The 17076-nt window shown below is 38.4% G+C and overlaps 1 protein-coding gene across 1 annotated transcript in view; it reads right to left on the bottom strand.

Moving 5' to 3' along the window:
• Positions 1–17076, bottom strand: part of LOC131992507 (CUB and sushi domain-containing protein 1-like) — a 442029-nt gene that overhangs the window by 83498 nt on the left and 341455 nt on the right. The window contains exons 33-39 of the mRNA XM_059358115.1: positions 6754–6870; positions 6520–6633; positions 4581–4676; positions 3184–3387; positions 2714–2838; positions 2512–2608; positions 1471–1575 (exon numbers count right to left, since the gene is read on the bottom strand). Coding sequence (XP_059214098.1) covers positions 1471–1575; positions 2512–2608; positions 2714–2838; positions 3184–3387; positions 4581–4676; positions 6520–6633; positions 6754–6870 — 858 coding nt within the window. The remainder of the gene's footprint in view (positions 1–1470; positions 1576–2511; positions 2609–2713; positions 2839–3183; positions 3388–4580; positions 4677–6519; positions 6634–6753; positions 6871–17076) is intronic.

Below are 17076 nucleotides of genomic sequence, written 5' to 3'. Positions count from 1 at the left end.
TTTCAACTGAGGATTATTTACAATCCTGTACAGGAAGTTCAGATTTAAGTGTCACATATGGATCTGGCACATCCAGTAACGAGAAGGGCACTTGGAGAGCACAGACCTCTGCCAAGTCAATAGTCCCGTTTTCTGTGATACAAAAATCTGCAAACACAGCCACCACACTGTCGATATGTCTGGATCAGTGGTGCATTTATTATATATTTATCATAATTGGACACAATTCACTTACTCATCATACAGTTGTGAAAACTTTTTCGACATCATGAAGATGGGAGCTATCTAAAAACATTTTTTTTCATAAGGAAAAAATTCTTACCTAAGTCAAATTGAAATGTGCTTATATGTGTGTATTTATGCTTCCATAGTCACACATTAGTGTTAGTAAAGTCAATGGTGCAGTATTTTTCTACTATTTAAAGGAAGCCATTTCAGATAGCAAGATTGAGAATGTGCATGTAGTGATTTGCAGATTACAGATTATGTCTATGGGCTCATTAATGTGAAAAATATTAATGACATTCTCTAAAATGTGGGCATAGCAGAGAGCAGGGAAATGTATTGGGTTCTCCCTTAGCCCATGCTTCACTCTTCCACCAAGTTTCATGAAAATCAGGTCAGTAGTTTTTTTCCTAATCCTGCTGACAAACAGACAAACAAACAAGCCTCCTGGCAGAGGTAATGAAACTAAAAAGATTAAATTAACCAAAAAGACACAGACATGATGAACTGTCCCTAAAAGTGACCATTCTCCTAGATTCTCATTCCTAGTGATGGCATGTTGATGCATAGAGCTCAGAAAAAAGAAAAAAAAAAAGAAAAAAGTAGACCATCGACCCACAAATGTGTGCACTCACCTAAACACACACACGCACAACAATACACAAAGAAATGTGAGTGCAAACACACACTAATGCTCTCACACATACTCACAAAAGGGGACATGTTCATTGATCTAGAAATGATTCTAAGCTAAAACAACAACAAAGGACTGAAAAGCACAGCCATGCCCTGACAGGTGTGTATGTGTGTAAATGCACAATGTTAATATCCAAGTCTATACCTTTATACATCTCAACTTCCTGTGCGTAAGGGCCGTTTTTAGACTCATGGCAGGTATGACACAAGCAAAAGCGCTCGTGTCTGTCTACGTGCACGTCTGAGTCTATGTGTCTCCCTTTACATCCCTCTAGGTGTGTTGTGTGTATGTGCTTAAAATTGGGTCTCAGTATGTGTGTATGCTTTCAGGCAATACTAGTTCAGGTCACTGACTCTTGTTATTTGATGTTGAAGTTTTGGCTGCAACGCTGTGTGTGTGTGTGTGTGTGTGTGTGTGTGTGTGTGTGTGCTTGAGTGTATGTGTGTGTCTGTGGGTTTGAGCGCATTTGGGTTTTCCGATGAGAAGGCACCCGATATTCACCGCTTAGTTAATCTGTCTGTCTGTCTGTCTATCTATGTATTACTTACTCTTGTATTCTAGGTGAAAACCTGCTGCCACCACACTGATGTCACTCTGAAAGTGCAAAAGGAGCTGATTGGACGTTGAGTTGAGGAGGGCGGGAGCAGTGGTTCCTGCAAAAGACAGAGGTAAACAAATCATGATTAAAAAAATAGCACCAAAATGTATGCACAACACTGGCCATAAAGGACGAATATACATTCAAAAACACACAGTAATGCTTTTTCAGCAAGCAAGATTTTGACCATGAGTCTCTAAACCCCAGGACCAGCTGGGAAATTATGTGTGGAGAAGGTGAACGACCCATCACCCTCCATGGACAGCTAGCATTTTGGTGTCCTTATGTGAAGCAACCCTCATCTGCCCCAGTGAAGCTGCTCAGTGGCCAACACCAGATCACTGTGGTTATAGTGGCCAGCTCCCCGGTGTGCTTTCTCGAGAAGGGCACTGTCAGTTGTGTGGGTGTGTGCGTGCATGCGTGCGTTGCCCTATGGGCGGCATGTTTTATGTGTGATAGGTGTGTGACAGGTATGTGCTTGGGGCAGGTCACAGGGGAAACTCCGCTGGGAAATTGTAAAAGGTTAGATCATTCTTTATCCCTCCCTGTCGTCTTCTTCTCCCTCTTTCTCCCCCTATTTCTTTCATCCTTCACTCAACCTTGTGGTGAAACTCTTCGCTCCCTTCTGCTTTCTTCTCTTTCTTATACAGACTGCCTGAAAATCCGACCAATTGTCTCTTTATTATTTATCAAAGATATATAACATGTTTTTGCTTATAACAACTAATCCATTATAGATCTCCAGTGTATGCTGTATGCATGTGTATCTATACTTTAACCCCTGTCATGTCTAATTCATCATAGATCTTGTGTGCGTGTGTGTGTGTGTGTGTCTGTCAATCTATGTGTGTGTGTGTGTGTGTGTGTATCTATAGTTTAGGAGCTGTCACATCTCATCCATCATAGATCTCTGCAGTGTTTGTGTGAATGGGTGTCAGTGCACAACTTTGTGTATTCATGTGTGTGTTTTTGTGTGAGCATATTGTCCTACCAGAAAATGACCCTAATTTAGGAGCTGTCATGTCTCCTCCGTCGTAGATCTCCAGTGAGTCCCAGTTGTGCTCCGTAGCAAACGTCATCACTTGGATCTAAATATAAAACAATAAAAATAAATGAACATAACAACTTCTACGATTATTTGTGTCTTCCATAGTTCTATATTTTTTTATTCATGAGTGTATACATATCTGTACCTGTATCCCAGCCCCTTCGCTGACATGGATCCTCCACAGACAGTTGAGACTGTTTGGGTAGGGCTCAGGATAGCCAGGAGACAGTATTGTACCACGACGCTCTGTCAAATTGCCACTGCAGGGAACTAGAATGAAGACATAAAATATGAATTTCTTGACAAAGTTTATTAACTAAATAGCTAACAGATAAGACAGGTTGTTGGAATATTGCTCTGCATACCCCGGGACAATATGGTGTTCAAAATTACCACTACAGGGAGCCGGTGAGAGAAAATATGATAAACATTATTTATGGTATAAACTGAGGTGACAGTTGAAGCTGTTTGCAAAAGGCTTGCTCTCAGCAGAGAGAGATTTCACGCAGCAATACATTTAGTTTGTTAAAATTAATGTCAACATCTCTCATAGCACTGGATGATTCACTGATAGGATGTTGAGTGCATTCTTTATATGTTTCAGGGTCAACATACCTATACAGGTTGGTGTTGTTGCATTCCACTGTGCGAGGGCACTTGGCACTGCTTGACACCAGATAGCAGTGGATCCTTTTAGTAGATACCCCGGACTGCACTCGAACCGGACCACAGAGCCAGCTGAGAACTCTGAACCGATCCGCCTGCCATACCGAGGCTCTGGCACTGAACTGCACTGACTGTCACTGGTGCGAGGCACAGCTACAATGATGAGGGTGGTTGAACAAAATGAGAAGGAGAGAAAAATACAGAAATATCAGTTCAGAGACCTGCATGTTGAACTTGAATTGAATTATTATGTATATATTTACTTATTGTGTGTTAGTGTGTGACATGAGAGAAAGAGAGTTTTCAGCAGCTATAAAAATGTGTAAACTTCATCTTTAAGGCAGATGAGCATCTGAACATCAGGTTCATTCACTAGGAGTTAAAAATAAAACTGAATTATGTAAAATCATGTTTGCTGAACGAATTACGGTCTGTTTATAGGTCGTAAGAAATCATTAATTATCTTTTAGAAGGAGTGGATGTTTACCGGTAAGCTTGGTTCCGTTAAATTTGGCTATATGTTAACGGAAGTCCCTCTCAACAGTTGAAGACTTAATTTGTCTCGTCAGTCATTTAAAATGTAAAATAAATTATCAAACAGACTTTTCAATTCACTCAGTTCCTCTGATCAATTAATCATGTTTAGAACTCTTTAATGAAATCACTTTATAAAAATTGGGATAGGATGTCAAACAGTAACGTTAAACATCATATTTAGTTTATTTAACTTGGTTCAAGAAAAAGCTGTTAGATAATTCTTTAGGAGTCATACAAACTCAAGCTCATGCATTATGGTTTAGGAGTACCATCTGTGTAATGGGGAACCCATTAGATCCTGACTGATATGTGATCTGATTTAAGAGGGGTGAAATTCATCGATAATATTCAGAATAGACTTTTTTTTAATGTTGATTATGCACAGATTTTTTTTACCACTCTGCAAATGTACTCAGAGAAATTGCTAAATAAACTTAATTACTGTTCAGTCAATTAATGACTATTTAAAAAAAAACAAAAAAAACCAATAATGAATTAATTAATAGCACCATTTCTAAATCACGGCAAGCAACATTTTCTGCATTACATATTGTAAAAAAAGTAGTCATGATGGCACATATCAGACACCATATACACCTATACCAATATATCGGCTTATCTATTAAATCAATCAAAATGTTTATTGAGTTTTTGTAGAAAACAAGCAGAAAAGAAAACTAATCTACTGGCAACAGTCAAGGAGTCCGCCACCTATTTTTAGCCGGGTGTACTGCGTTTAAAAAAACAGAACAAGCATTCTAATTTAGCAGGAGAAAGGGTAACAGAGAGGCAAACAGAGTGAGAGTTACCTTGGTAGACGAAGTGAAAGCCTCTAGCTGACTGGCCACTCTTAGCATTGAACCGCAGCATGATCTGATTGGAAGTTGCCAATGGCAACGTCTCTCCTGGGACAAGCAATTACATACACACACACGATGATTTCAGAATGAAAGTAATGATGAAAACAGCTTAACCTGTTCTCCTGAAATCACACAGCATGTGTTACTTTCTCTTTTTACAAAACTATTGACACAACTGACACATAGAACATAAACATACAGTTCCACACAGCATGAACACACACATACACTCACAAACATATACAGCCTGTCTGTTCCAGACACTCATAACCATACATTTAGCTGTACTGCTTTGCATTCTGGCAGGGATTTCTCCCTCATTTTCTCTGTGTGGTAATATGTGGTCCTCACAGGAATAACAATGCAAAAACCAACACACACACCAACTCGCAGGCTCATACACACAGAGATTTATATGCACACACATACACAAGCAAAGAAGTAACAGTGATAAATGAGAAAAACATGGTCTGGTGTGGCTGACATTTAGAACCATCATTAGCTGCATTGGCGATGTGTGTGTATGTGTAAGTTTGGTATGCGTGTATGTGTGTTAATATGTTTGTGTGTCAGGATAATCAGTCAGTTAGCTGGAACAATGTGCTACAAAGCTGTGTGTCTGTGTGTGTGTGCGCGTGTATGCGTGCGTGTATGATAGGGTAATGATGCGGCTAACATTATTTTGTAAAGCCTGGTGTGTTTCATTCTTTGCTGCCAGTTTTAGCCAAAAGGGGAATTTCCAAACTCAAATTAACTTTAAGGAATAAGCCACCCATTCTACATTACATAAACTGGCCTCTTTTCTTTGAACTAACGCAGATGGATAGTAGTTGGGAAGAACATAATGTGCAGCTGCATTTAGCCAAACAGAAACTGTCACATTCTCCTATGCAGTTAATATCATGTTGAAATAAGCTCACCCATCCACTCAATGAAGGAAAAGAAACATGAAAAAGCCTTATACCCTAGAATAAAAACAGAAAGAAACGCTGTTCTCGGGAACTATCACGTATATTTAGATATGTTTGTTTTTTCTTGTTTTGATTGATGTTTTTATCAAACTCTAGTAGTGGAAAAAGTACTTGATTGGCAGATACAGTCCTTCATTAAACAATGTTTATGGTCCTCATATAGTATACAAGCACACAAATTAATAAATATTAAAAAGAAAATATTTTAAAAGCCATGAATTCTACATAAAGAAGCTAAATGTCAATCCCCTGCAGCGTGCCCTCTGGCCATGACACACAACAGAAGAACACGTAACTCTGAGGCAATGAGAGCACATTTTGCCAACAACTATGTTATCAATATTTCTTCATAGTCTATTCTTGATACTGTGTCATCTTTATAGATTTTGCCTCATCTGTGAATCTCGATCCACACTGAGTGTTTTACTGTGTAGTGACTTTAAATGTTGCCAAGCTGGAATGACTCAAACTTGGAGGATAAGGAAACCCAGGGAGGATTGTGTTCAGGAGTATCAACGCTACTCTATATTGTATGGCCCCAGTGAGGCGCTTTCCACTGCTGATTTCTTCTTGTAAAGATAACCCATAATGGATTTTCACCAAATACATCACTGTCAAATAAATTGTGATAACGACCACTGGTGCTGTGTTCTACAGCCCCCAAGAGCTGCTTTCTTACAGACGATTTCATTATTTTTTCTCTCTCAAAGATGTGCTCAGGAGCAGAAAAAAAGCAAAACATGGAAAAAAATGTTAAAACATTACAACTGAATGCTAGCTTTTCATAAAAATATAATGTTGTGTTAACTCACAACAAGTGAAAAAACAATCAGATAGCCGTTTCATTTATGGCAGCGTGACCCAATAACTTTCCTTCAGCTATGTTTGACGGAAACATCAGCCAATAGGAGACTCACCTGAATGTGACCCCGCCAGGGAGCTGAGCAATCGTGCATTCTCATTGGCTCCATCAAACAGCTCCACTGAATCATTCATCGCTGTTTGGAAAACAGCAAACTGACCGAACACCACTGAAGAAGATGAAAAGGCAGGAAGACAACAAAAAGAAAGTCATAAATTAGCTTCTGTGTTGATGTTTCAATTACAAATCCACTCTAAGAACGATTCGGTGTGATCATTTATGTACTTACCAAACTGTGAGGACACAGTGATGTAGTAGGAACATGTCTGTTTTGTCGTGTAGTTGAGAGGATAGTTTGGAGACAAAACAACTCCTTCAGAACCACCATACTGTCCTCCGCATGGAGCTATAGAAAGACAGAAAAACAGAATTTTAATATATATACATTTTTTTTATACAAGCCTGATTCCGAAAAAGTTAGAATGTTATCTTATATGTAAACAAAACTCGATAATTTGCTTATCATTTGTGACATATATATTAAATTAAAAACTGGAGAAAGACAGTTTATTTCATGTTCTAACTGATCAACTTTTGTTTTTGTAAATATACAACAGCCTGTCAGAAAACAAAAGCACGTTGGCAGTGCTTTTGTAATGACTCTCACTGCCAGAAAAAACTAATACGTTGCGTTTGAACAGAAAAAAATGGGCATTTTAGGTACTGTTTAGTTGTTTTGGAATGTGCATATTTTCATAAGGGAGAGGGCAAAGCTTTTTGCAACTTCAGACAAATTCTTTGCTTAAAGACATGCATGTTATTCATTAAAAGTCTGACCAGTCTTGAGATGCACTCATTGACCCGTTTAATAAGGACTTATCTCCTGTGAAACCATCCGCCTCTTCTTTATGCATTTGCATTAAGGGAAGGACTGTGTAAATGGCAGGATGATATAAGTGCGGATCCCCTGCACTTAATAGTGTTCACAGAATTTGCAAAGGGCCATGTGTAGGAAGTTATTCACCTTTAAATAGTCGCTGCAACTTTGTGCAGATGCATTAAAAGACGGTTGCAATGGCAAGAGGGAGAATTAAATTAACCTACAATATATTTAATAGAAATCTAAGCAGACAAAGTGTAAACACAAAACACAAAGATGTACATGGGAGCATCACTGAATTCATTCCACAATAAAAATCAGCTTTTGATAAATAAAGAGAAAGCAGATATGGACACAATATCTGAAAATGCAATAACACCACACAAAGAGGGCACTCTGACTTATGGCCCAGTGATCTTCCAATTTCAGACTCAAACTGATGCTCATTGAGTTATTAATGCATTCCTCTTGACAAATACAAATGTGCATGTGGTTGCAGTGACCTGGCAGCAGTGGTTCAACAATGAAGAGACAAAATGGGATACATGCTGAAACAAATAATATACTCATTTATTTCCTCATAATATCTACAATATTCTTAATAATAAGCAACTTCACTTGGTTTTGAAATCCCGTCTCAAACTTTTGTGATGAAGGTAAGAACTTTAGACACATAACAGTAACTTTTCAAAGTCTGTCTTAGAGCAGTATTTTATTGATGTTTAGAGAAAATAACAAGTCAATAGTAAGTATCAGATAATTGATAACTAAATATCATAGCAATAGCAAATATAACTAATTGATATTTGCAGTCAGTTTGAAAAGTGACACATTTTTGTACTTTACAGCATATCGGATCTGAAATAAAACAATGACTATGAATTTTAAGTGCTGATATTCAGCTCATATATACATTATTTATCGGGATTCCCCAAGCTTTGAAAAACAAAATGTATTGAACATGTCTTTTTTGTTCAATCTGCTGACCTGTAGGATAAATATGGGAGGACAACGTGAAAGAGAGACACATCCCCTTCCCTCATAATCATAATCAGAAATACTTTATTGATCCCTGGAGCAAAATATGGTAAGTATCACTGCATAAAGCCCTGAACCCTCGGCTGCTCCAGTAGAGCTGGTCAGTGGCCAACAGTGCTGGGCAGCTTCCAGGTGAGAATGTTTGCAACCGTGAAAGTGTGATCACTGCCTTCCTTAAAAAGAGAGCTTGTCTCTCAGTAAAACTCGCCTGAATAAATTAAGTTTAAAGTAAATAAATAGGTGAGTGACTGAAGTCTAAAGCCTGCAGACATAAACATACACTTGGTGTCTTCGTTAGTGGTGCTCTGCCAGGCCTGTACAGCAGCCAGCTTCATTCACTGTTTGTTTCCTGAAAAGTATGATCAGTTGGACTGAGGTCAGATGACGGAACTGGCAAGAGAGGGTGCTGCAGAAATTGGAGGACTTCATAAAAAGGCAATACTGTTTTCTCAGTATGGATGTCAACTGACTGTATAAAAATAATGGACGTAGTCGCTGTGACGTCACATTGGTTCGCAGATTTTGGAGCATTGAGACATCACTATTTTGATTCATTGCCATCGGCATATTGGGGTATTTTTGCAACCAGTACATGTGCAGAAGGGATCGGGGGCCAGATTGAAGCTACATCCTCAGCTAATACAGTGGTTCCCAAACTGGGGTACAGGCACAGAGTTATAAAATGGGCTAAATATAAATAATACACAGTTCTGTCCTACTAGCAAAATGTGGACAAGTTTGTGAAATGCCTGCAAGATAAACTGAAGCAGATGATGAATCTACACAAAATTTGCACATTGGCTTCATTAAAGAGAGACCTCAGCGTGTTGTTGGGTGGCCACCCTATTTACAAAGAGGAGCCCTGGGAACCACTGAGCTAGCACTTGTGCTAGCGATCTAGCTTGATTAGCAAGGTACTATTGTTATTCAAAATTAACTGCCGACTCCTTAAAATGTCTTTTAGTCCACCTGTACACTGAAGAAGACATTTTTAGGCAACCAAAATGTTACAATCAACTTTGATGAACTGAAAACACACTGGGAAAGGATCAAAATTCAACAACATACTAGTGATCTGTCAATCATAGGGTAGCCCCACCCTAAAGAATGCCCTGGTTTATTGTCTTTTTTACTCTAGAATGGACAAAATGAATATAGTTAACTGCGTTATTGAAGAAGACTTGCAACTAGAGACCAAGATAAGAATAAAACCATTATGAGAAGTTTTACTCAGGTAATAAAGATAGAGTCTCCCCCTGGTGGCCAGTAGAAAGAGTGCAGGTTTAAGACACTTCACTTCTCAGGCCCAGAGGCTGCCACTTACACCCTCAAAACTGAAGGTCAGCTCTTTGCCACCGATGCCATTGGTGTACTTTAATCCATCTTGCAGAATAAAAAGCCCAAACAGCACAAACATGTTAATTTGCTGATACTGATGTACTACACTGTGGCTAATGTAGAGCAAAGTTAACTATATACAGTAGCAAGCAACATTTCTGGCAGCCCAACAGTTCATCCCCTTTGTTGCTTCAATCATTTAGAGACATTATGTTGAAATGAAGCATTCACATTTTAATCATGTGCCTCTTCTTATTTTTATCCCCCTGCTGCTGAGAGCATTGCCCATTGCACTCAAAGCTGGCAAGCGTATCACTACTCTAATCTGTTATTCTTATGTATTTTTGAAAAAAAAAAATCCAACTGGCTGCATTTGGCTCAAAAGTTGTTTAGTTTAGCAGAAAATTCATGTTGTCCCCAAATATCACTTGGACCCTTGTGGCTCCAAGGCTTTGTTATATAATGTCAAGATATAGTGCTTTTGATCTGTTTCTGTATGTGTGTGCATGTGTATTTGTGCGTGCAGATAATGTGCAACCAAATATCTAGCTGTATATATAAATAGACTCCAGTTGTAACCTTATAATTTATTATGTGAAATCAATAGAAAATACACTTTAAAAAGGCATCACTGAGTAGTGATGCTTTTTTATTGACTGATAGAGGATGGTTTAGAAAACACAGGCGTTTATTTACTGCCATTATATTTTATTTCCTTTTATTGGTCTACAGTCTAGTTAATAATTATTGCCGTTTTACTTCCTTTATTTATGTATTTGTTAGATTTTTCAAATACATTGAATAAAGTAATACACAATGTCATTATACCTGAATATAATAAAATTAAAGATCATTCTGATTCTAAATTAACTGTGAGGGACATGTAAATGTGTTCATTATGAAACAGTAGCTAATATGCAACAGCAGGATTTGGTGACATTAAACTAAATTAAAAACCTGAAAAAGGATCCAGAAAGGTGCTATAATGTAAAACCGTGTTTCTTAGAACTGAGATGGCAACTCTGCTGCACCCTCTTCAGATTACTTTCCTCTTAACAAAAACCGAGCAGGACAAAAACTTTAGTGAATGAATTTATGTAGTGCTGAGCCAGTTCACAGTGTGGGATCCCCGTATCAGCATACTGCAATTTCAAAAAGCCTATTAATCCCTACAACCACTGCATGACCCACAAGAAGCAGACCTAACAGGAACTTGATTCATCTTCAGCACCCCCAAGAGACTTACAAACCTTGTGTGTGAACAGCATGTAGGCGTGTGCACATTTACACTGCAGGTTAGGCCGGCAGGGTCGATGAAATTAGTGTTCATGTCCATGCCTGTGTGTGTGGTGTATATGTAGAAAACAGGAGCAACAAGCACATCTGTCAATGTCATCCCACCCCAATATACACACACACACACGCACACACGCACACACGCATGCACACACACACACACACACACACACACACACACACACACACACACACACACACACACACACACACACTTATGCTGCATCCTTATCGCTTTTTTTCTCACCTCTTCTGGCTTCTTCTCTTGTCTAGGTTGATACTGTTACTGCTACCTCTGAGGCCCAGACCCAATGTCCACCCACGGTATCGGCTGTGATCCCGAACACACTTTAATTATCATCACCTCTGTGCTCCGTGAAAATGTGAGAGCATGAGGGTGCAGAGGTGAAAAATGCTGTATGAGAAACGAGACAGCACTTTGTGAATTGATATCCTGCCTGGGTCATATAAGCCTGTCTGCGGCCACTTAAATGCCAGGGTGTGATTTTACATGTAGTTTACCACGAGAACTTTTGGGAGTCATTACACTGAAAACCCCCAACAGTTAAAAATTACCCGCTAGAACACATTGATTTTCAAGGTACAAGGTAAATTAATCCTCATTCTACAGCGCAGGGTTGTATAATGAAATGCTTTAGTTGTAGTCCCTTTATGCTACTCCCAAAATTACAATAAAATAATATATATATATATAAAAAGCAAAAATAATAATTATAATATGTATATATATATATATATATATATATATATATATATACTGTATATTATTTATATCGAACTTTTCTTACAAGGTTTTACAAGGTTTTACAAGGTTTTGAGTTGAATAGCAGTTAACACACTACAGATTAACAACACAAGTACAGCAGATAAAGAACGACCAAATAAAAACAACCCACGGATTATAAAATTTCGAGGAATAAAATAAATTTAAAAGTTGTTAATTTTATGATTTTTCAGTCTTGAAACCTCCCATTAATCAGTATCTTCTTCACTCAGAGAATTGAGGAAGACTATTGCCAGATGTACATACATATCATCCTCTTGTCCCTAGTAAAGGTTAACTTATGACTTGTAGCAACATAGAATGTTTATCTAAAAGTGTGAAATTATAGCGGGAAAATGACAGCATTTTCTACAGTTTTACGGTTATATATAAAGGGCCATTAAACAGCCATTATTTTTAACAATAAGGGAGGACTACATAACACAGTTTTAGGAAGAGTCAAGAACTGGGGGACTTTAATATTTTATTGGGGAAAAAAAGTTACGTTCAATTCCAAAACAGCTGCAGGTGAATTTGACTCAGTTACAGTGTTAATAAAACAGCCTTGTTGCTCATTTTTCAAATTGTAATAATAGCTGAAATTTTACTAGCCATTTTTTGTATAAAAAATGATCAAAACATTGTCAATATCATGGCAACTAGAAACAGCCACTGGTACTATGAACAGCTCCTTTGGTTTTTTTTTTTTTTTGGATGATTTCGGACATCCCCTTGAGGGTAATTCCCTCAAGCCAAGTCTTCAGCATTTCAGTGGAAACTGTGCATAAAGGGCTCAAAAGTCCACCGGAGAGCCCTCCGGCACTTTCCGATTTCACAGTAGGACAGCCCTGAGCTCTTGCGGACTTATCAGGAACACATGTCAAAGCCTATGAGACCGTGAGTTTGGACATTAAGACTGGGCCTGTATTCTTGGCTAAGGCTTGCTTAGTAAAACCGATTTACATGCCTAGAATGAAAAATACAGCAAAACTTGTTTTAGTTTCTACTCCTTTGCTTGACAGTTGTACTCCCACCCACTCATCCTCCTCCCCACTCCTATCCTTTCATACTTTCTTCTTGTTTCCTAAAGCATCAGAGTAATCACCCTCTTTCTTTCCACTCCTCCTGATCCCGCGCACTGATATCGATTGATATATTTTTTGCATTGATTCTTGTTGTGCTGCTGCATTCGAACCCTCAGGTCTAGAGGTCTTGTCTTGATCTACCCACAATCCCCCAGTGGTGCTGCTCTAGGCTCAGGTGTCAGCCTTATCAAAAGCCTTCACACACATGTGCTTTGATCACTCACACCCTCTGACACACACACACACACACACACACAAATGAATGAAAAAAAAGCAAAAAAGCCATGCAAGTCACTCTCTTTCTCTCATATATCCGTGCTCTTTGATCATCCACACACATACACAAGAACACACACGTACACAACACTTTTGTAGTCCTACCTCTCACTGTCTGCGTCTTTTTTTCTTTTTCCTCTCTCACAAATATGCACACACACAGGCACGCATTGCAATGCTTTGGGGGTGGTAGTGAGAGTATAGGAAAAGATTTTGAAAATGTCCTAAACTTTTAAAGTTGACTTCCGAGTTCTTCCAGGAGCTTTTTCAAAACAATAAACAGAACAGTTATAGGAACTTTTCAGAGAGTAGATTCATCACAACAATGTAAATATTCACAAACTTTTGGGCAAATGCTACGTATACACAATACAGTCCATTTACTTTCATAATGAAAAAAGAGAATAAAATGGTTTTCAACCTCAGTGTTGTTATATGCAACAAAGAGGGTATGTGGCATATACAGCACTGTATATGTTGTTGTTTTTAAAACAAGATCTCCGGTATCTTATCATCAAACTGATCTTAAAAAATAGTGAAACCAATTAATGTGCTATTCATTTTGCAGAAACAATAAAACATTTTACAATTTAAGATGTAACAACTGTTTTTCATAACTAGTAAAGAAGAAATAATTTCTATCAGTTCTGAACATACAATGTGTGTGTGTGTCTGTGTGTGTGTGACAGCAGAGGACCTCCCAAACCTCATGCGTACTTGAAGAAGCATTATATATTACCAACACATTAACATTAAAACAGTACCAGAGAAACAACCCACATATTTAGTAATATTCTAACATAACAAAAATATTGTTAATTATTTAATTAATTAATTATTACACTAAATCACCTTTCTTCTCCATTCTGATGCTCGGTTTGAACTTCAGCAGGTCATCTTCACCATGTCTACATGCCTGAATGCATTGAGTTGCTGCCATGTGACTGGCTGATTAAATATTTGTGTTAACGAGCAGTAAACACATACATAAAAAAGTGGTCGGTAAGTGTTATATGTACAGACAACTGAAGTGAAACCTTTTTTAAGCATTTTTCTTTTCTTACTTACTTCTAGAAAAATATAGTTAAAAATCAGATTGACATTTGTACTAATGCAAATTCTAACTTGAACAGAGCCTCCCAAAACTTTGTGTTGTGGCTTATTTCATATGGACATTCATTTATTAACAAAAGAAAATAATCTAATATTGCTATTTATTCAGTTTTTTTAGCAGCATTTAATGAACACCATTTCCAGTGAGCATCAAAGCTTGACAGAAGAGGCCAGTCAAAAGGTCGATGTGTGCTCAGACGTGTGGAACGGCAAAACCACTGTAAAACTTTTTGGAGGAAAAATAAGATACAGTTAAAGAGTTGGAGACGTTACTTTAGAAAAGAGCATTTGTGAATTGTATGCATATGCACAAAAACCAAGTTGATGTTGATGCTCTAATATCAGCATAGTGCTGAGTATGATGTGACTATAACATCATACTGGAACTGACTGGACTAGAAGACAGAGAGAGAGAGCATTTTAAATCTTTCCGAGCTGCTGTGGCTCACATCGCAAACAATAAGAATCCTCAAAACACACACAAGCATTCTGCGTAGCTATTTGCTCTGGGGTCAACAGAAAACTATTCCAGTCCAGTCCAGTCAATCAATAATATGATCTCAGCAGCAAAAAAACTTAATGTAGCGCTTTATGATTAGAACAACGACATTGTCCTGTAAGTACAAGATCACAGACACACACACACACACACACATATATCACAGACACACACACATACAAAGAACTGCTGTTCATTTCATATTCATGCCTGGAACAGTCAGGCACCCCTAAAGTACATATACCATGATGTAGGTTCAACATCTCACCTGCCTCGGCCTCACTCCAATCGATGGAGAAAACAATAAACATTTCAATACTGTGGAACAACTGTGCACTACATTTATATATTTATTTATGTGAAATATCTCCCATTCTGCCCTCCCTCCCTTTTTTTCTTCTTCTTATGCTTTTTTATAGGGTTTATATATTTTTTATTATGTTTTAATTATTGTTATCTGTTTGCACTAAAACGAGAGCTGCTCTTTTTTAAATTTCACTGTACTAATAAAACTATTTTGATTTTGATTCTTCTGATTCTGGAGTCTATGCTCTGGTAAGTCATGCAAGCCAATGGAAATGGAGGTGCTATCGGTTAATAAAAAGAGCTTTCTATTAACTAGTTTATTATATATCAGCTGTACAAAAGGCTGGTGAAATTGATATCTGCAGACTGCAAGATATTAAGCTAAACAAGCAAGATACTGTAAGGATCTTAAGACTTCAGGTCACTGAAGCTCTACTGGGATCTCTTTACACATTTGACAAAAAAGTGGATCCCCATGACTGTCATTTTGTAATTAACACTTTTTATCCATTAGTCCTAATTATCTCGTTAAACTTAATATAGCACACTTTTTTTTTCTGCTGGCGCTGATTGGGCTTGCTAACGCTCACGCAACCAGCAGCTACAGTAAGTGAAACGGCTACAATGAGCTGCTATTTATACTCGGCAAGACAGCTGATATACATTATAAATGTCAGAGTCTTGCCTATTACATCACGGTAAGGGAGGGGCAATATATTGCAACTGAGATAAATGGATGAAGCAGACACATTCAAGCTAATTTCGAGGAGAAATCGCAGACGTTACACGAACAGTATGCTTTTTGTTGGAAACTTCACCAGTTTTAACAACACATGCCAACGCAAATGTGAATGATGATGTGTATTGTACAGCGCAGATGAAAATAATTTTGTGTGGGGTTCCTCTTTAACTGAAACAAAAATATTATGTTTCTTCTATATGTATGTTAGTGTGTTTGTGTATGTGAATGCTGCCTCTAGGCGGCACTCTGTAATAGCTACGTCTCTCTCTCCTACTTTACCTCTCTGTGTCTCTCTCCCTCTCTTACACACACACACACACACACACACACACACACACACACACACACACACACACACACACACACACACACAACCCTATCAACAGTCACGGAGAATTCCTTCTTTCTCGCACCAGCTCTTAGTTACCATGGAAACCAATAAAAGAGCGGTTTAAGATGGGAGGTGTGTGAGTGTGTGTGTATGTGTGTGTGTGTGTGCGTGCGTGTGTGTGTGTGTGTGTGTGTGTGTGTGAGTGTGTGTGTGTGTGACAGAGAGAGAGAGAGAGAGAGAGAGAGAGAGCTAGAATGGGAGGGAGAGACAGGGAGAAATGGTGAGAGAAAAATATAGAGTAAATCAGACACAGACAGAGGATGTGGGAGGAAGGTAGAATAAGAGAGAGAGGATGAAAAAACAGGAAGAGAGAGCAGAGTGAGAAGTAGTTACAGAGAAAAAGAAAGAGAAGGAAGGGAAAGAGGAAAATGTGTGAGGGGATTTGAAAGGGAAGAAGAGAAGAGACAGAGGGAGTGTAAGTGGAGATGTATTATTTAAAGAGGTCTCACCCTGTCTAATGAGTTTGGTCTAAAAGCCCCAGGAGCTGCCCAAAGATAGAGAGGGAGAGACAGAGAGACAGAGGGACAGACAGACAGACAGACAGACAGACAGACGGACGGATAGAGAAATTTCCCTAACTATGTGGTGAGAAAATTCAATGTGCAATACGAGCCGAGGGAGGAAAAGATCAAGATTACTGGGTACGACTGGATTTAGTTAAATTGTTCTGCTTTGATTATGTGGACTGTCCTATAGTGTAGGTGACAGCAATCTCAGCAGATCAATCCACAGATCTGGGACACAGAAAGGGCCTGGAACCAAATGCAGGTCCGTCTCACTGCAAGGAAACAACTCCAATGAAGAGCGGGGCTAATAATGCTAAAATCTGGGTTAATAACGGACACATTTAAACACCATGCATAA

This window comes from Centropristis striata, chromosome 2 (assembly GCF_030273125.1).
Source record: "Centropristis striata isolate RG_2023a ecotype Rhode Island chromosome 2, C.striata_1.0, whole genome shotgun sequence".
Classification (NCBI taxonomy): Eukaryota; Metazoa; Chordata; class Actinopteri; order Perciformes; family Serranidae; genus Centropristis; species Centropristis striata.
This window is presented reverse-complemented; position numbering and strand designations above follow the sequence as displayed.